Source organism: Plodia interpunctella, chromosome 3, assembly GCF_027563975.2.
Source record: "Plodia interpunctella isolate USDA-ARS_2022_Savannah chromosome 3, ilPloInte3.2, whole genome shotgun sequence".
Classification (NCBI taxonomy): domain Eukaryota; kingdom Metazoa; phylum Arthropoda; class Insecta; order Lepidoptera; family Pyralidae; genus Plodia; species Plodia interpunctella.
Window position 1 is genome coordinate 1,172,768 of NC_071296.1, and position 22,522 is coordinate 1,195,289.

The 22,522-nt window shown below is 35.8% G+C and overlaps 1 protein-coding gene across 1 annotated transcript in view; it reads right to left on the bottom strand.

Annotated features, from left to right (window-relative positions):
• Traf4 (TNF-receptor-associated factor 4) overlaps positions 1 to 22,522 on the bottom strand; it is a 106,822-nt gene that overhangs the window by 82,243 nt on the left and 2,057 nt on the right. The window contains exon 2 of the mRNA XM_053769417.2: positions 20,989 to 21,033. Coding sequence (XP_053625392.1) covers positions 20,989 to 21,023 — 35 coding nt within the window. The 5' untranslated portion in view covers positions 21,024 to 21,033. The remainder of the gene's footprint in view (positions 1 to 20,988; positions 21,034 to 22,522) is intronic.

Sequence of the window (22,522 nt, forward strand, 5' to 3'; positions counted from 1 at the left end):
TTACGGTCGACTTACGAAATCCCCACTCCCACGACTTTATCACAATGGATTAAAGGTCATTTTGCTTGACCCACGGGTTTCTTAACCTTAAGCTATAGTTTCCTTGATGCGAAACAGGGGTCTCAGAATTCCTTTGTGGTTTTGAAGGTGTAAAAAACTGTTGGCTTTCTTAGCACAGTTGTAAGGTAACTCAACATATGTAGTCATAAAATACAATTATTATAAAGAGGTAAGCGTTTGTGAGTTTGTATGTTTGAGGCTGGTAATCTCCGAAACTACGGAACCGATTTCAAAAATTCTTTCACCATAAGAAAGCGGTATATTATCCAAGATTACTACAGGCTATATGTTATGTCAAAAATCCCACGGGAGCGAAGCCCCGGGCAACATCTAGTAAGATACAATCTCACTTCTTCTTATTAAATTTACACACTCGATAAGTAAAAGACGAATCCACAGAGATTTTTTTAACATCAGTAGTCTGTGAAATGTGTTGATGGTGCAAACGTCAAGATGGGTCCCAAGTTCGAATCCTGTGCCCTGTGAGTTTGCATCATGCATGTCTAGTTGAATCTAGACATACTTTTGTCATCTGTACTATTCCATACCAATATATAAATGCGAAAGGTTGTCTATCACGCCTAAATCCCTGTTTTTGTTAAACTTAGTTAATGACCCTTGATCCAACATAGGATACCGCGACGGTAGAAAATTCTATACCTGACGTCAACCCTCTACGGCAATGCTATTGTTGCCTATCAGCTACCTAGATGTGTCCTTTAGTCGCCTCGTACGACATCCACGGGAGGATACGGAGTGGTCCTATTTTAGGGCGGAACCACACGCCACTTGAGGCGTTGAGGTATAACATATTTGTTCTAATTCAGGCTCGAGCGATTTCCTCACACGTATCGTAAAAGCGCTATTACTCAGGAGCAGGAAACCCGTTAAGCTTATTGCATAAGGCACAGAGGAGCTGGTACAGAGACCAAGCAGCACATACTAAATCGTACCCACATAAACGTAATTGTTGTGTAGTTAGAGGTTAGGCTGGTACGGACATATTTTAAGAAGAGATGAAAATCACGTCACTTGAAAGGGCATTAAAGATGGAAGTAAAGGGTTCCAGGAATAGAGGAAGACCTAAGAAGAAATGGATGGAGTGTGTCAAGAATAGTATGAACAGGACAGGAGTATCAATGGATATGGCAAATGACAGAACAAAATGGAAGGAACTTACATACTGTGCCGACCCCACATGAGTGGGATAAAGTCAAGAAGAAGAAGATAAACGTAATTGTTGCACATTTCATTCTTATCGAGTTTCAATGTCAAACGACCAGTAAATTCTAATGTTAGAATTTTCCGATTTTATTGAATTATGATTTATTTCAGTGGACCAATTTAATCCACAGTAAAATCAAGGCCAAAAGACTCAGTACAATAAACAAAAATCGTTTCAAGCAGACAACTTTTTGTCGACATTTCAACATCTTAAGTAGATATCATGTGTAAGCTTGACGATATCCATTGATGTGATTATCTAAAATCACAATCGATCTCTGCTCGCTAGTTTCAGGCTTGGTCTCTCGCTTCTATCTCCTCTGTGGCAGTGTGTTTGATTCCTGTTTGCATTCCTCGGTAGCTCATAAACTTTGAACAATGGGTGTTGGCTCACCTGAGCTCGAGTTGCCAACTCGAGCTGGCTAGCTGAGCTGGTGCGACGACCTTGCTAGGTCGTAATGAGGAGAAAATATTTTGCAAGTCAAGACTTGTCAAATTTTGAAAATTCGAAAAATTGTCTGATTTTATTCAAGTCAGCTGAAGACACCACAAAAGATATTAACGAATACACTTAATACCGTAAGTGATCATCAATCTTCAGTAAAAAATAATAATATATTAATAACACACATGTTACATACACTACAGTGTATTTATTGCCTGCCTACCTATTACCTAGCTAACAAACAAACAACAAAGTTAACAAAATATGCAGCAATGTAACTAAGCTTCGGTCACGGTTCTATGACAAAATACTAGTATGTACTTCTGAACACTAAATGGCCATTTACAACCTAGATCTATCGAGGCCAAGAACCACTGCCTAGCTATACCATAGACAAACATTGAAATAGATTACAAAACCCATGGAATTAATACGAGTAGGTACGTTGTACGGAGTACCTACTAATTGCATGACAAAACTTTACACGTTCCGAAGTATATGGGTCGCGATGACACCTCACGTTGCTTAATGCGATAATAAATCGTTGAAATAATAACCATATTATACGTACATACATATTACGTAATACACAATTAATTTCGACAGATGTTATAGCGGATTTGAATATGTTTAAACAAATAAAATACCCTTAGTTAGCTATATAATAAAACCCAACGTAGAGATAGTATCCTAAAACTCGTTTTATAAAAGCACAAATCAAAAATTATATTAGCAAGACTAGCTTAATTTCCTGATCATATTGCATAACTTTATTTTGATTGTTTTTTCTCTCGTTTCTACCGGTTTCAACTTAGGGTCGGTATCCTTACTTATTGCAAAACAAAATCCTGTGCCGCGTCTGTCGTCGCGATCGCGTCGCGGTCTGTCGCGATAAACTCAAACTACTGCCCGGATTTTCATGCGGCTTTCACCAATAGATGGTGTGGTTCCTGAGGAAGGTTTAGGTATATAAATAACCCGAGTGAAGCCGGGACGGTGTGTCCTGAAACTTCTTCGCCGAAATGCCGGAATGTATTGTAGTTGGCATACAAATATTAGTATAGACGTAGAAATATTAGTATAGCAAGTCTATTAGTATAGACGGTCAGTGTCACAAGACTATGCCGAAGTAAAACGATGAAAGCACCAACCTTGAGGACTTGCGGATTTATGATGTAAAATCTTTACAGTTGCTCGAAATAATCGAGAGTTTCAATCGCGTGGGGCGCCATAGACATTGTGTTTTAATGCGATGGCCAAGTCGATCTATTTATTTAAAACGTAAAAGATTTTTAATATTGATATGATAATAACTTGCGTAATAATTTAAGACAGAAGCTCCCATAAGTAGGGACTAAACAAATGGATCTCACAACTTTTTACGGTAGAAAAACTGAGCCGCGAGACTTGGGTTTTTACAGCATGTTTTTGATGGCATTATATTTAACAAAACTTAAAGATCAACGATATTTCGATAATAAATTAACTCTTAGGCTTTTTAAACCAGAAAGTGACATGTGCGGATACAAAAACACAGGAAAATGGATACAAAAAGTACATAGGTACCTACATACACTTGTACAGTCAACAGATACACCAAACTACCCAAATTCATTGCAAACACGCCTCTTAACGCGACATAAACATAGTTCACGTATGCAGGGTGGTTCTTGCGATCGACTGTACAGTCAACAGCACATACATATAAGTTACCCTGCATGAACCTCATTAATGGCGCGGTAATAGCGGAAAGTTTGCAATGAATATTGGTAGGATGTGATGTTGACACCAGCATGAAAGAAGACCAGCATTGCCTGATCTAAATATTGTCTCCGCATAAAGAAAGCGAATCAAATTCACACGCTCCGCCCTCCTTCTAACGGTGACTGCGACAGACGTGATGGTGTAACGGCACTGAGATAGGATGGGTGCAATCATGAGATGTCAAGTCTAGTTTTATAATGACTACACGTGCTGGTAAACGATCAGTACTTACCAAGTTACATGAGAGTGTTGTATGGATCACACAATAGTCTGAAATGTCGCACGAAAGTGTCATGGTTTGACATCCTCACAAACTTTCGCATTTATAATATTAGAAGGATTTTTTTGCTTTATGTGCTGAGCTGTTTAACATTATAAAGCTGATTAGAATACAATATACGCTATGCGTAACTCCTCACTTAAAACTGACGAAATCGAACTTCAATTTTCAGCCCCAAGTTCAGTTTCAGTTTTCGTATCGAAAAAGGCTGGCAATTTCAATGAAACCTTGCTGGTTTCTTCCTCAGCGTCGGAGCCTAAAGTCTGGTAATTCAGATTAAGTAACCATAATAACCCACAATCATATAATATGGCGCAGACTTACTATGTGACTATGAATCGAAATTATAGTAGAGCAAAGAACAACGAGAAAAGATTACAGGTAAGTCGACTAACATTCCAAACATCACGAATCAAAAAAAATACGGGTTTTTTCCGTTGATGCAATTCTACAGGTGCTCTGAATAGAATAAATAAATATATTAGGACAAATCACACAGATTGAGCTAGCCCCAAAGTAAGCTCGAGACTTGTGTTATGGGATACTAACTCAACGATTTTATATTTTATAACAAATACATAAATAGTTAAACACCCAAGACCCGGGCTAATCAGAAAAAGATCATTTTCCATCAAGGCCTGACCGGGGTTCGAACCCGGGACCTCTCGGTTCAGAGGCAAGCACTTTACCACTGCGCCACCGAGGTCGTCAAAATATGAATAGAAATGCCTCACTTAAGTTACTTATATCGCATTATTTGGACCGAAACGCACCTACCATTGAACAAACGTCTCATTAATTTGCATCAAGCAACATAAACACAGTCTTCTGATTGCAATACACATGTCACTTTTCCCACGACGCAGCCATTTACAATTAATGCCACGGGAATTTAGTTTGTTCGCCTGTTTGACGTTACTGGAACCCAGGGTACGTAACTATGTACAGGCTTGAAGTGAAGTAAAATTGATAAGAAGAAGAATAGGAAAGAAGTCAGTTCGTCTAGTCGTCTCGTCGTCTCGTCACAGGTGGATTCAAGAGGAGAAAAAACGCCAGCGTGTCACTAAATGATACGCTAACGTGACGTCACGAGTGAGTATTATCTTCGCGAAAAAATCTATGTTTGTTCGACAGCTGATGACTTCTTAATAAAAGTTGTTTCAGAAATTTTGTTTTTTATGATTGTTGGATTTATTTGAACAATTTCACAATTTCTTGAAATTGATTTTCTTACCAACTTTAAATGTTCGTAAAATTTTCCAGTTGCATTTATACAGTCTATGAATTATAGCAGTGATAGTGAGTATATATATTTTTACAATTTTCTGACCTTGTCATCTACCCTATTGTGTAGACGTAGACAAAGCTTGGAAGTAAATACTATAAAATAATGTTTTATTACATACCATAACACAAGGAAAATCATAGTTCAAAGCCTGTCAATTATAACGAAGGATGTGGCTACATAATTCCCAAGTAAAACTGTCCCTGCGGTCTCATCCCACGGGAACCGGGGTGCTTGCGGACATCCTGCAGTCCTGGAATTTGTTGACAATTGTTGCGGAGTAAGGTCGCCCGCACAAGCAAGTTCAATTTTTCAACTTAAGATAGATATCTTAATTAATAAAAAAATAATGAAAAATAATGAAATGCGATCTAAATTTGATTTCGAAATTTGAATTTTTTTTTCTAGTAAGTATAGAGCAGGCAAACAATATATTATAATGATAATAATACTTGTTTCTCTCGTGGAAAACTGCTGTGATTTATTTGTAATGAGAGCTTCACAATATAATCCTTATTATATTATGAACATCTCATTACAAATAATCATCTTATGACCCAGCAAATTAACCCAATTCAAATTCAAATTCAAATCATTTATTCAGAAATTAGACCTTCACAGGCACTTTTTCTCGTCAATCTTTATATTTATAGTTATTTCTCACAAGCTACAAACTACTGGCATTTCGGAACGACCACTGCTGAGAAGAAATGCCGAAAGAAACTCATTTGAACAGTGTTGGTCCCTATCATGCCAGATTGGCTAACCATTATTGTTTCTTACAATGTTTTTTTTTCTTTCTATATAAAAGTCTACCCTCGAATCATATAGTTTTATAGACTTGTATTTAAGTATCATTAAAACTATACTTCTAAATACAGCATTTACTATAGTGCCACTTCTCTACAAATGCTACGGTATAACCATTAATAAATATTTATATATTTGTCGACCTCGGTGGCGCAGTGGTAAAGTGCTTGCCTCTGAACCGTGAGGTCCCGGGTTCGATGCCCGGTCGAGTCATGATGGAAAATGATATTTTTCTGATTGACCCCGGTCTTGGATGTTTATCTATATATGTATTTGTTATAAAATATAGTATAGTTGAGTTAGTATCCCATAACACAAGTCTCGAACTTACTTTGAACTAAAATAATTTATACTTATTTTACACCTTATTTTTAAGACGAGGAAGGAGGAGGGATTTGTAGCGACGACGTGTGCACTAGGCCTAACTTTAATGGCACCTGCAATTAACATTTTTACATCGGCCATGTTGATAATACCTTTTATATTTACCGTCTGTTTGTCCCCGATATGTCATTTTTAAGGTTCTGTACCCAAATGGTAAAAAATTAGCTGTATCAATATTTTTATTTTGTTCGGAATACATACAAGTCAATATATCTTAACAAAAAATGCTTCTGCTGTCTGTCTGGGGGTTCTATCTTTGCATCAGACACTTGGGAAAAATAATGGTCAGAAGAAGAAAAAACCAAGTAGCAAAACCAAGCAGTGAGTTGTTCCGCAGAGCTAAAGACAAAACTTAAAAATATTCATAGCTAACCTTCACTAGTTGCAGAGGCACCCTTACAAGTCCCACTGCTGGGCAAATGTCTCCCCAACTCCACCCAAAAGTTGTCAATTTGTATACTATGAAAAGGAATGTTATATTTCGATACAGAGACTGATCGGAAAACCAATCATCCCATTGGATCTTAGCCCGGATAAATGTTCAGTTCTCCCGTTTTTTTTATTAATATATGAAGTACATCCATTTTACATCATAGAAAATCATTTGGTCACTCTAATACAGATACGAACAGTACTTTAAACTATTCATTTTGAAATTACAATACAATTATGTTAAGTACATTTTTAATAAAATTATTTGTGACCATAATTAAATGTTACACACGCAATCATATTGAAAAATAGAATTATTCGTTTAAAGTTCACTTGCTGCCTGTCAGTAAGTACTTATGGCAAATGTTTATATTACACCCATAAAATTTGATATTCGTTCCGTTCCACGCTGTATTTACAATCAAGCTAACCAATTTCGCTAACAAACAAAAGACATTCATAGGACCAATTTAATTGACAGAGCATATCCTTAACAACATAGTTACTGACTTTTAAATTCCTAGTTACGTCAATGGGAAACATTTACACAGCGTACTAGGTGAGCGACCGAGAGCTGCACGACGCCATGCGGCGCTATGCGTCTTGTGTGATTACGGCGACAACATAGAACACAAGTATCTTTCCAGCCTAATAACACTAGCTGCGCCCCAGAGCCTCCATAAATCGATCGGTTTAAATAGTAACATTAGTAAAAATAGAATAATGTGAATAAAGATATTTGCATAAAAAAGAAATATACATACATCCACATAAACTTTCGCATTTATATTAGTTACTATAAAAGTATAATGCTGACTATTATCACATTCTCCAGTCCAGCACAATAAAAAGAAGAAAGTACCGGACCATCCTATTTAATAAAGACTTATTTGGTATCGACGAATCGCGCCGCATCGCACAGGCTTGCCGTGTGTATCGCGCACTTAGGACGCCGTTTAGTGACAATGGCTAGCTTCTCAACAATGGGCTATCAGTATAAAACCACTCAGGGATGGAAATAAGTATATTGTTGTCTTGGAGTCATAGTACTCTAAGACAGTCGACGACCACTGACAAGCATTATTATCCTTACATGTTATAAAACAAAATGCTCTACCCCGTCTGTCTGTCTGTTCGCGATAAACCTAAAAAACTACTGCACGGATTTTCATGCAGTTTTCACCAATAGATAGACTGATTCCTGAGAAAGGTTTAGGGCTATAATTTATCTGGGGGCACGGCAGTGCCCCCGCCAAGTCGAGCAAAAAAAGCGGCACGGCCGTACCATCCTTTTGTCGAAGCAATCCAGGCCAATTTCGAACCATGGCAGAGGATGTGTGTGGCGTGTTTTATAATATGTAAAGGTGGATGTGGTATGAAGTAAATAAGGGCCAAAGTCTTAGCAGCTGATAGGCAACAATAGCATTCCCAAAAAGTGTTGACGTCGGGCAGGCGGCCTGTTATAAAATCACTGCTGGACCTTCAAAAATGTAAGGAAACAGGGCAGTGTCACAGCACCGAAGATGAGTAAAAGAATATGAAAAATATTTTATCCTCACAAACTTTTGCATTTATATATATATATATATATATATATATATATATATATATATATAATATATATATATATATATATATATATAATATATATATATATATATAATATATATATATATATATAATATATATATATATATATATATATATATATATATATATATATATATATATATATATATATATATACAAATCACACAGATTGAGCTAGCCCCAAAGTAAGTTCGAGACTTGTGTTATGGGATACTAACTCAACGATACTATATTTTATAACAATAAATCAGAAAAAGATCATTTTCCATCATAACCCGACCGGGTATCGAACCCAGGATCTCTCGGTTCAATGGCAAGAACCTTACCACTGCGCCACCGAGGTCGTCATATATATACGAGTATTTGTATATATTATATATATATAAACGCAAGTTTGTGAAGATGTGTGTATGATGTATATATGTTTGTTATTCTTTCACACAAAATCTACTACACCGATTGTCATGAAATTTGGTACACATTGTACTTTTTATCCCGAAATTACCACAGGAGCGAAGCCCAGGGGCGCAGCTAGTTCCTTCATACATTAGACAAAATTTTATAATGCTTATGAAAATTTATTGGCTATAATTTCCGAATTACCTATTCTAAAAATCATAAAATTCTATTGGCGGTTTTGTTACAAAGTCTACTAGAAGGAAAAAAGTCTTTAAACTTTAATGGCTGACGATGGGGTATAGGATACACTTTACCGACAAAAACAATGCACTCCCATCATAATAAATTTAAATTTGCAGAAGTACAGTCTGCAAAACTTCATCATCATCATACTCTACCCAAATTCATTGCCAATTCATCGCTATTACCGCCGCATTGAGATCCATGTTTGATAACTCGCCGTTCAATGTACGAACATCGAAGGTAAGAAAGTTAGAAAAACTTTAAGACAATGTCTTAGACCTAATAATCACTTAAAGACCCTGATTAACCATAAAAACCACAATAGTTTGTCGCATAGACAACAGCGAGAAACTTATGGGAACCATAGATAATAGAACGCTTGGGAATTTCTGGTAAAAAGCAAAAATTGATAGTTTTACACAACGTCGCTTTGTTTGATGTTGATGGGTACATTAAAATGAATGTGCGTTGAGGAAACTTTTACTAAACGACCGTTTGTTAGTGTTTTTGTAAACCTCACCATCGGGTGTTCCTGATTTCATTCACAGCTGCGACGCTGCGAAGCCCAAAGTCCTTTTGTTTAAATTCAGCTGGCTTTAAAGCCACAGCTTTAAAGCTGTTATTTTACAACCAGCTCGTCTTTATCGTTTATTGAAGGGGTGGTGGTGTAATGGTTAAGACGCCCGCCTGTGGATCGAAAGGTCTCAGGTTCGTATCGTGCCATATGAGTTTGTATACCAATCTGAATATAATATATATAGTAGTTTTCATAGACCACCACTTGCTTCCGGTGAAGGAAAACATCGTGAGGAAACCTGGCACACTGGTGGACAGTTTAGTTCACTAGTGTGTATGCGACTATCTGCCACTATCGGCGGTAAGTAGTTGTAAAAGTCATGTCAGATGCCTTTAGGCGACTGGAATAAAATCCGACACCAGTGTTAGCAAAAACACACTCGATATGATGATGATCTTTATCGTCGAACTCGGACAGATGCCGAAGCGAATGCATGAACATTGCGAAGTTTGTACGAGTGCTTTTATTTACCACAATTAAAAACTAGCAATGCACGCCGGATCCGCAAAGTTCGGCAAAATGGTCCGCGATAGTGTGGGGCAGTTATTAGATTCTAAAGGAATGTATCGACAGTCATAATTTACACACGAGAAGCAATACTATGAATCGATACTTTAGGTAGAGATTCACGTATAGAACACGACTATGGACGACCTCGGTGGCGCAGTGGTAAAGTTCATGCCACTGAACCGAGAGGTCTCGGGTTCGATCCCCGGTCGGGTCGTGATGGAAAATGATCTTTTTCTGATTGGCCCGGGTCTTGGATGTTTATCTATACATGTATTTGTTATAAAATATAGTATCGTTGAATTAGTATCCAATTAAACAAGTCTGGAACTTACTTTGGGGCTAGTTCAATCTGTGTGATTTGTCCTAATATATTTATTTATCTAATACAAACCATACATCATGTTATGTTAAATTGTAGGTATATTTATTACGAGATACAAAAAAAAACGTTTTAAGGTACAACAAAGGCTTAAAATAAAGGTTAAGTAAATATAATTTATTTACGACAAAAATTATCTGCATGCCGCATGCCTGGCCGTCAGCGGAGCGCTAAGTTATGTCGGGGCGGAGCCCTAATGAGTGTGTATTAATGGCTATTTACCCACGGAATGGGTTTCGGGGATATCAATCTTGTTTATAGCGTGTGTTTTAAATATATTCAGTATACGTACTAACAGGTCTATGGTAATTGGACAAAAGACAACGTTCCGAACAACGAAATAGGTTTTTACAACAAACAAAATATTCTTCTTCTTCATTTCTTGTCTTATGTTATAGATCCATCGTTCGCCAAAACATACACACAACCGCAACACTCAACGGCCCACACTATGTACTAAGCCGATGAACGCAAACAAAGAAACGGGCACAGCGCACCCAAAACCGCAGACAAATATTTTTAATCACATGTACAACAGGCTGCGGTGAAGTTTGTTGCGCCGCTTCTTCTTCACTTGCGCTTTGGAAGCCGGCAGTAGACTTAGTTTAAGTAATTTTTTTGACGTCAATAAGTGATGTATATCATCCTAAATTGAATAAAGAATTTTGAAATTGAAAAAAAAAACAAGGAATCGAACCCAGGACTTCTAGATAGCGAACGGTGGTGACCACAACGAAGGTCGTCAATGAACATATCATACAATATTAGCTTGGCTATGGTATTTTCTGTAACTTTATTATTTAGGCTCGCGTAATTTTTCGGTCAATTAATAGTTTTGCACAACATCGCCATGTGAATCTAAATATTTTATGGATAAAAACTGGATTTTGGATACGGATTATTTCTTAAACTGGCAGAATTAGGTTTGGTTATTATTAGATGTCTTGCTATTAATAAACCGATGTAGATAAAAAATGACTTGCAAATAAAACCCCTTACTTGTTATAGAAAAAAATATTACGACGTACCTATATACATAATATTATACATTTAATAAATGATTTAGAATAAAGTAACAATTCCTAACAACAGATGTTGTAACAATTAAACTTCTTTTGCGTCACGTTTAGTTTCCGAGAAAGGGTTAAGATGCCCAATAAATACATTTAAAATGTTTAATGATTTTTAGTATTTAGTCTTTTAAATATAGAAAAGGTTATTCTTTATTTCTTCAATATAAAAAACCCTAAAAATAACCCTAAACGGCTGCAAGAAAACCCGTCAATAAAATATGTATCGATCGGTATATTTAATTAAGCATTAATGCATACAACCTACTCTAAATGGAGAGGTTCTAACGACCATCCTCAACGGACGTGGGCGATAAATTTGGACGGTGGGAAGAATATTACACACATTGATACTTTTATTAAAATTCTTTGATAAGGTATAATAACAACTAAATTAAAAATTTGAGAAACTGTCGTTTTCTAAATCCATCACTTGCTGGCATCATCTCCTGCTGATCGTTATCAAACATGGTGGTTTAAAAAAAATGTGTTACCTAATAAACTATTTTATTTTTAATTATTAAACGGCTAAACACGCACATTTCGCAAATAAAGCTAAAATCACTTTCGATTAAATTATCTTTTTAGTAAAAAGTAGATCAAAATCAGTTCAGCCGTTTCAATTCAATTCAAGTTGTTTAACAATGTTTATATAAAAAGTCAATAGGAACCCTTAGTTGCTTACTTGCTTGTATAGTTACTACGATGCTACGGACAGACATACAGATACACAATGGTCCTATTCAAGGGCGGAACCACACGCCCGTCGCCTGCCTGACGTCAAAAATCTTTCATCTATGTCGAATAAAACAAACAAACAACAAATTGATAAATTAAACAACTGCATCACATCACATAATCAAAATAATACGCAATACATACGAGGCGGCATTTGGTCATAAAAATCATGTCAGATACCTTTAGGCGACTTGAGTAAAATCTGACACCCGTGTTAACATTTAACACACTTGAAAATAAAGAAAAATGAAACTAATTAATTGTGAAAACGTGGCCAAACCAACGGAGCAGTTAAAGCGACTACTCCCAGCCCTATCACCACCAGCTTTATTAATTTCTTCTATTTCTTAGCGAAAATCAAAAAATATTTTAACAGATTTATACCAAATTACATAAAGAATTTTAACAGAACTTTAAGTTTAGTGGCCTAAAATGTGTTTAGTGGCCACCGTTTTCGATTTAGTCAACTATGTGACTACATTATGAAATGGAAAACTATAATACTTCCTGCAAAAATTCTTTCTCTAGTGTGGCACAATCCGTTAAAATATATGTTTAGTGTGCTGGGAGTAATCGTCTCAATTGAAGAACTATTTACATATTCGTGCAATATCTACTATGTATTATGCAGTCATACACAACGGATAAAGCCACTGTTTATAAGGATGCTGGCACATGGGAATATTGATTGCTAGAATTTTATTGCGGCGGTGAGAAAAAGAAAAGCATTTAAGCCAGCTGCTTGAAAAAGGTCTACTTTTAGACTGAAAATAGTCAACTTCTCCGTCGATATAGTAAATTCGTTATTAAATATATTTTACGTGTCTGTGTCTGTTGAAATGTGAGAAGCAACAATTTTTTTATTTAAACTTCATTACACAAAATACAATTTGTAAATGACAAAAGGTGGACTTAATGCTAAAAGCATTATCTAACAGTCAACAGCCATTGGGTCATACAGAGAATGCTATGTGGGATATATTTTGATATTTTTATACGTACCGCAAAAAAAAAGAAATTAAATAAACAGATGTCAACCTCGGTGGCGCAGTGGTAAAGATCTTGCCACTGAACCGAGAGTCCTGATGGAAAATGATCTTTTTCTGATTGACCCCGGTCTTGGATGTTTATCTATATATATATATATATATTTGTTATAAAAATATGTACACTATAACACAAGTCTCGAGCTTACTTTGGGGCTAGCTCAATCTGTGTGATTTGTCCGTATATATATTTATTTATTTATATATACATGAGTGGCCCGTATTTCGCCAGCTACTACTTACTACTCCTGAGGATGAGAAGGAGGGATAACTGTAAGTTGAGAGTTGGCGGCCGGTTTTAAAATCACAACCCAATCTACAAAATAGGTATGTTTTTAGCGCTGACCTCGGGTTTCACGGTGCAAAAGCCCCGAATGAAACGAGAAACATGCGATAAGAGACAACAGAGATAATTACGAATACGGCGAAGGACGTAGACTGTAACCTATGTTGCTATAGACTTGGGTTAATTTTACACGGCAACACTATACGTTTTGCTTGTAGTCAGGTATATTATACATGTACCTTTACATAGAGCAAACTTTTCTCGATTTGCATCTAATACTCAATATTGTTGACGAGCAATTAATTCCTTATCTGTTGCGTGTTAATTCTTAGCGGAATGCTCTTTTTGCTAAACTCAGTTTGTGTTCAGTGTGGTGAAGTTAGTCGTATGTGAAATATGGGCTCCTTTCTGTAATAAATTTTTCATAAATAAGTTTTATACTCTTTATTATCGTCATCGAAATTGTAATTCAAATTATTTATCTGCATAAATGTAGATGATATTCTTATATCATCTATCATGTTACAGATTACTGGGTGCCTAATACATTTCACTTTAAAAGGATGCCAGAATTTATATTAATTAACATGTCAAGAAAAAAGAACAGTTACAATTCCTCATTACATTCAATATTATTGTCAAATAAAAAGTAATCAGTAATACTGTAATAACAATTTTTAATTATTAATTTCGTCAATATAGTTTCTAATTTGTCATCCAAACTTTCGACGATCTATATGTAGGTAAATTGTTTACAGAATAAAGGAAAAAAAATGCCTGATACTTTTGCGTTTCGCAAAAATAAACTGTGTACTAAGTTTACTACGTGTAAGTTTTACAAAATTACATACACAAAGAAATAAAGAATACTCCTGTCTGTATAAACAGGATAAACTCAAAAATAACCGAACGGATTTTAGTTCGGTTTTGACCAATTTATTGTATTTATTATGGTTTTACCCGGGCAAAGCCGGGACTGGCCACTGATATGTACCAGTGGCAGGTCCCGCCTCTTATTATAATGTTATAAAAATAATAATCAATAAGTATTATATAATTATTTGATAAGTGCCACATCCATTGCCAAGTCGATCGTCGAGCTAAAATTCTTAATATTATAGATAGTCCGTTGGGTCTCTTTGCGATAAATTTTATTTGCGCGTAGGCGGCGCCGGCGCAGCGGTGCATTGACTCGTCATTACTGACATTACGGATGGCAGTCTGATTAATTGATGGCCAACAAAGGAATAAAAATTAGTGCTTAATTATGTCTTTTATAGTTTTTATGTGTTCAGAAAATAAAACATGCAAAAACTGAGCAGATTCATAATGATAACAATTAAGTAAATTTTTTTAAAACTTAACGTAACTTCGATAGTTACCTATTAGCCCGTTATGAGAAGGGAGGAGAACAACACTATAAGAAGTGGATTTTATAGAACTAGGGGTAGCACTATTGAGGTATGGATGAATTGCGTTAGGCAGGATATGGCTAAAAAGAAAGTAACATCAGACAGATATAGGCATAGTAGAGGAGACCAACATAAAGTTGCTGTACCGACCCAATATAAAGTGGGATAAGGGTAGGTGGACTTAAAAACAATGGTAGGCTGAGAAAGGAGATTATATATGCATATATATCCGGAAGGATGCAATCACCTTTGTGACTTCAATTAAAGTTTTTAATACGTGTGACCATATTTCTGCGAATCACAAAAAAAATAAGGAGAACATTTACGACCTCGGTGGCGCAGTGGTAAAGTTCTTGCCACTGAACCGAGATGTCCCGGGTTCTATCCCAGGTCGGGTCATAATGGAAAATAATCTATTTCTGTTTGGCCCGGGTCTTGGATGTTTATCTATATATGTATTTGTTATAAAATATAGTATCGTTGAGTTAGTATCCCATAACACAAGTCTCGAACTTAGTTTGGGGCTAGCTCAATCTGTGTGATTTGTCCCAATATATTTATTTATTTAGAACAGTGGATTTTTTGTGGCTAATGGCTGATCAAGAGGCACAAAACTAATTCGTTTACATGAATACAATACCTAAAGAGTGCGGACACTATAATCACAAAACGAGATGGTATCAATTATATGTATGTAATAACGAGATGGTATTGGCAGACAACAATGGTACTTGGCACCTTTTTAACAGTAATAAGCGCAATTCTTTGTAATTTCCGCGGTTGGTTGACTTCAAAATAATATTTTATAACACAAATTACAACGTTAACCCTTCGCCCGCTATTTAAACAATAAAGAAAACTTGAAAAACACTGATTGCATTAATAAAGTGTGTATTTGTCAAAATGTGAACATAGAAATTCGATGATTCGATATTTCGACGATCTAAAGATTATAAGATTATAAGATACAATTAACTGGTGAGAGTTTCTATCAAAACGAGGATGGAAGTTATATTATTTCATATCGTAAAATAAAATAGCACATTTTTACTCTTATCACTCGATTCGAAGTCGGGCTAAGCCAGTCAATACAACAGATAAATACACGCAAGTATTTATTTATTTATTAGCTTTTAATCTTTTACGCCAGTGTTCATCAATTTAGTCTAATTCAAATTCAAATAATTTATTCAGAAATTAGACCTTCACAGGCACTTTTTCTCGTCAATTTTTATATTTATAGTTATTTCTCACAAGCTACAAACTACTGGCATTTCGGAACGACCACAGCTGAGGAGAAATGCCGCGTCTATAGTTACAAACTCGCTGTTCCAAGAAAGATGAAACAAATTAGGTATAATTTCATTTTGAATTAAATAAAATCTTTCAAAATAAATATAATATTAATACTCTTTATTATAATGAGATCAGATCAAGGTTCAATGAGTTGCGAACACTTAGATAATGGCTCCTAGGTATTAGAATGCTGAGTTAAACTATACTTCCAAACCTGCATATCAGCCAGTCCATAAACGGCTAGCTATTAATTTATCAACCGCCATTTGTTTTGATTAAGTTCGCAATATAATAACACGTATATCTCCTTTTACAAATGATTTGCTAACCAGCCAACACCTGTGCAGATAACCCAATTTGCTACGCGGAAATCACGTTGGTACAGTCGACAGCACATTAAGGTAACCTAAGGTAAGATATTAAATTGCATCTCAGTATTTTGGACTGTTTTCACATTTTTGATAAATCTCAGGACTTTTTCAAATCTAAATAGGTATACCTAGTTACTTTTAAAAACTATTTTTTATGAAATTTGGAGCATGCGCTCGAATCGAAGCCCCAGGGCGCAGTTAGTTTCGTACAACTTTAGCCTCTATATTTAGATTAGAGAATTTCTGTATTCCGAACCTCTATAAAAGAAAACACGTGAGTTAATTAAAGTGCAATCACTAATGAAGTATTTGTACTTAGGGTGCTCTAATTCGTCCGTCTGTTTGTCACTGTCCACGTGAATCATGGCGGAGCGTAAGCAGGCGCGTGGTTTGTATCGACAATCTGTTTCAAATTTATTATTAGATTGATTTCTTGGTTCACAAAGTCTGTCAGTGTGTATGTCTGATTTTTGAAGCGAGATACGTCAAATTTTAGTTTAAAATTTGTGGTTAGTAAAAAATAATGGGGCAATAATTGAATATCCGAAAATTACACCATTTTCTCTCAAATTATAAAAGCATAGATGTTCAGACTTTTCGTTTAATTATATAATCATTTATCGTCAAAGCATCTATTATCGAAATAACTTTTACGACTTAATAAAAGTTCTGTTCAGCGAAAGCTTTTTTCACATAATAAATAAGCATAATTTAATTTTCATGGCTCTCAACAGAGTAGTATAAATATATAAATCTTGTTGTGTATCTAATTGGTCGGTAACACAGCATCATAATTCAAACAGAACATCCAGATGTAACAGGGATAGCACGCGAAACAGTTCTCACGGTGTGAATGTGAGACAAGTGCAATGTCGAGTTGAAAGAACGATGCACATTGATTACTGACTAACTATAATTCCAAACAAAAATCTCATATTTGAAATGTCTATATTGAAGGGGTGGTGGTTAAGACGCTCGCTTGTGAATCGTAAGGTCCCAGTATCGAGCTTGTATGCCAATCTGAGACATAAATAACAGTTTTCATTGACCACCACTTGCTTCCGGTGAAGGAAACCTGCACACTGGTTGATTATTAACTTGTGTGTGAAATGGAGAAGGCAATGGCAAACCACTTCATTAATAGTGCTAAGAAAGTTGTTGTGTGTGTTCCACGTAATGACCACGACCATCAGCCATGAGGAAATAAAACTATAAAGAATATTGAAGCGTCCGTAGTCAAATTATATCTATAAATTTATTGATGCTTATAAGACCAACTGTGGAAGATTTCCATCTGTCTGTCTGTAATAAAATATTGCAAGTTGCTTCAGTTTCCATGATAATATGATGTGTTGCACTCAGGATCGGTTCTCAACGAGGTAACCATTCAACGATTTACTGCGAGTAATATTTTTTTTTTGTTACGCATTGAATGAAACAACTCCCTGACGAAAAGCTTGTGTCAAAAATTTTTTTTTTGTTACGCATTGAATGAAACAACTCCCTGACGAAAAGCTTGTGTCAAAAATATTTTCTTTTTGTTACGCATTGAATGAAACAACTCCCTGACGAAAAGCTTGTGTCAAAAATATTTTATTTTTGTTACGCATTGAATGAAACAACTCCCTGACGACAATAAAAACTTGTGTCAAAAATAACGTTTTTGTAAAGTGACTTCGAAGGTGGCCATTTATTCATATATTATGTTTTTAATGATAGTAATTAGCAACCAGTCATCCGGTAAGATCTTTAGATCGATGATGGTAATCTGTGAAGATGCGTTACCATACCACCAACCAATGAAACGTGAAATGAGGGTCTCATAGCTCGTAGTTTTTGTCTTAATTTATATATTACTACTTTAATAAGTTCCGGTATGTGGCGCTGTGATTGAAGGGAGATTATCACGACAACTACATTACAGAATGCATCTATAAGCATACAAATTTAAGCCATATTGTAACATAGCATACTGTATTATGACATAGTTTAAGCATAACGTTCTTACGCAAAACTGTTTACGCATTTGAAGCATAACTAATCTAACCTAATAGTTAATTATGCCACATAATAACCCGAATGCCGAAATTATATTAAGCATAGACTTATTGTGCCAAAATTTCTGTCAAATTGCCTTATCTCTCTCGGTGGAGGGACTACATAGAGAGTAGGAATATGGGAATCATTGTCGGTAGACCCACCTGCCAACATAATTATAAATCTCAACGTACATCAGAATTTTCACGTCACTGTTCGTTCACCGGCCACTATGTAAAGGTAATAAGGGCGAATTTGCAATGAATTTGTACAGGTTTATGTGCAGTTGTTTCGAAGCACGTCTGCCGGAGGTCCAATGACAAGTAACTGTATAAGCAATAAGTCGATAAAAGCTGCGAGCTTTCGTACGCGTCCGGTGAAGCTTCCTGTCTCCCGTTTAGGAAGTAAGTGCTTGGACTTCAATATTAGGGTTGTCGAACATATCAAATTAATTGAGATTCAATGGCGTTTTACTAAACTATATAAAAAAAAAATTATTGTATTTTTTTTTATTGACATCCCAAAATTGTCAAGATAATCGACGATAGAAAGAAAACAAATTTGGAAGCAATCTTTTAAATGTATTTTCCTGTTGAATTTTTGGGTAAATGTATGAGAGGAGACAAAATTTTGGTCACAGTCGAGTCAAAATTAATAGAGAAATTTAACTGTACTGACAAAGCGTAACGATACCTATACAGAAGATGCTCATCAGACTGAAAAACTATATTTCTCATAGTTTAGCTGGACCATTGTGACTCTTCTTCAGGTGTTCCAGATCTTCGATTTTTATACATCAACAGGAAATGCTCATCAGGCTGAATAACTTTTGTTAAGGCGTCATTTCTATAGTTTCGCTGGATCATCATGTGTCTGCATCGGGTGTTCTCAATCTTCATAATTTAAGATTTATTGCACAAAAATACAATATGCAAAAGTACAATAAGGAGAACCTAATGTCAAAAGCATTATCTAATAGTCAACCTTAGGGTCATACATTTATGTGTATGTATGTGAGGTCATAAGCAATGAAGGAACGGCGGCGCGCGTTTTCGACAGTTCTTTATCTTGCCAACCCTGATCTGCCGAACTCGATATTAATAATTCCTAGTCATTAAACGATAGCTTATTTCTCCCGCTTCCCACATACTGATGCGCTCACATTATACCACGCGCCGATTGTCCGTCTGTATGTCGAATATTAAAACAGTGCTAAACATACCTGTAGAAGGAAGCGTTTATATTCTGAGGCTAAGTGTGACTTGCGTTTGGATAATTGTAAATCGATTGTGTATCCAATTATGGGGTGCCAACTCTCTGTAACACTATATGGTTGGTCTTTGGTATATTATATTTGCCAGTTTCAGATAAAGGTCTAATAGGAGAAAATAGAGTGAAACCTTTCCCCACAAGTGGGACATATTAATTGCTTGAAATAAATGAAAAAATACCACTATACCTACATTTTATTATTCTTTTACTTATGATACCTACTAAGAATGCTGAGGGAAGAAGGTTATAAAAATATAGGTAGATTAAATTCATTGAAATATATTCCTAAGGAGTTGAATTTAAGTAACAAAATTCACTGATTCTGATTTCCTAATCCTAAGTACAGTCCAACCGCACGTCAAGATACCCTGTATGAATCTCTCTGGCGACGGCAGTAACAGCAATGTATTTGGGTCGGGGGATTCTGCTGGCGACTGTACGAAGTGAGAGGACGAAATTGGATACGATTTCCTACGATACGGGCCCATAAAAAACTGTTTACATTCCACAGTTTCATAAAATACTCGTAAAACTGAACGGACGATAATTCTAACAAACGGGATATTAAAACCTTTATAGGCAAATTATTTCCTGTTATGTAAAGGACAAAATATTCTTGATAAAAAAGTGTATGTTGAAAACATACACTTTTTTTTTATACTATTTATTTTACATACTAAGTTAACTACATAACAACACGAATACGATATGCCCTAATACAGTAGTAACCCATGCCATATCCTCTGATGCATGAAGTCTCAAACATTTTAGGTTTATTATAACACGGCTTTGGCTTCAGACCATTATGGCCAATCAATCGAAAATCAAACCGAAAATCTATCCGTCCGTTTAACTGTCTTGTGATGTCATTTACTAAAGCATTGTTTACTACGGCCACTGGCTAAATACAAATTCCCTTTGGTCCATTCATATGTGTTTTTTTTTAATAACTGGCTACGCCAAAAACACCAAAGAAAAGACTTTTATATCCTTTATATCTTGTCGTGTATAAGGACTATATATTTGTCTATAATACTAAAAAATACTTTAAAAATAAGGAGGTATATTAGAGACTTACCTGCTCAGCGACACGTAAATTGGTAGAGTAGCCATTGCACTTCACCTGAGAATAAAATTGGAAATTAATAAAACAATTCTACATAATATAATAATTAACTCATTAAAATACACCTACTTTAAAATTTACCATCATCTCTTAACGCGATCCACTTTACGGCCTAAACTAATCTGTATCGCAAATTCGTACCATCGAGTTAATTTTTAGTATGAATGCGATTCATTTTAGGTATTTAAATTGAACTGAGTTTCATTGGAATCGTTCTGTAAAAGTTGATGGTAGGCCTGCTGTACGTCAGACTTGACATCCACTCACCATTCATTCATTTCTGTTTTTCAATCGTAGTTCTTACTGACACGCAATATTAACTATTACTGAGGAACGAATATGTCGTCAAAGTCGCAAGAAGTCGCTGGACGCAAACGACTTTTAATTGTTTTTTTTTAAGTCATTGAGAGAGGCCTAATATCCATTATTGGACGTGTTTGTCCAGCAGTGGACTTCTTGTGGCTGAGATGATCGCTGATGGTGATATACCTAATCCCTAATATATTAAACGCCTAAAAAAAGAAAATGTTTGTTATTTCACCACGCCGAATTTACTGGACTGATTTCGATGAAATTTAGTATACGGGTAGAACACCTGCAATTACACATAAAATACTTATTACGCCAAAATTCGAGCACAATTAGTTAAATGGTAACGATACCATGTCAAAACACAGATCACAGTCACTCATCACGTAAAAAAAGCGAAGGCAATTGTCCAAACTTCAATTTGAGGGTCGAATCGATGACCGGACGCGGTATCTGTGGTGGATCCATAGACAATAGAGCGATTCGATAAGCGCTTTATCTATGGCAAGGTATAGCATCATCTATTGTTCCAATTCAATTATCACAATGGTTTTCACAATGCCTTTATTTCTTGTCGCTTCTTTTTGGACTGTCCAGTGATTTTGGAAGTAACTTGATGAATGAAGTTGGGGTGTCATGCTTTTGGTGTCACGTTACGGAGAGGGTCAAACGACCGGTGTCTTTAGATGGACGTACATTAAAACTGATCTATTTGAGTAAGCAATTGAAACTAAGTATGTGTGCTTCATCTACACAGAAACTGGTGCTATTTCTTTAGGAAAAGTTATATATTATATGTTTGGGGTATCATTTTGACCGGTTATTCTGGCGCTATACGGATGAAACGATACCATTTACACATCCTCCCGTAGATGTCGTAAGAGGCGTCTAAAGAACACATACCCTTGTTTTAGTACTGTATGCAACAATCAAGTCCGGCAGGCAACCGGGTTTAAAATCACAGCCACTACTCAAATTTTCACCAACTTCGGACTTTGAAGCTTCACAACCCTGAACGCAACCGGAAACATAGATAGATAGATAGATAGATACACTCTTTATTGCACTATTCACAAAGGAGTTATAAGTTACAAGATATTCAAACATAATGAGTGCAAAGGCGGACTTATCGCTAATGCAATTCCTTCCAGCCAACCTTCGGATTTAAGACAGAGAT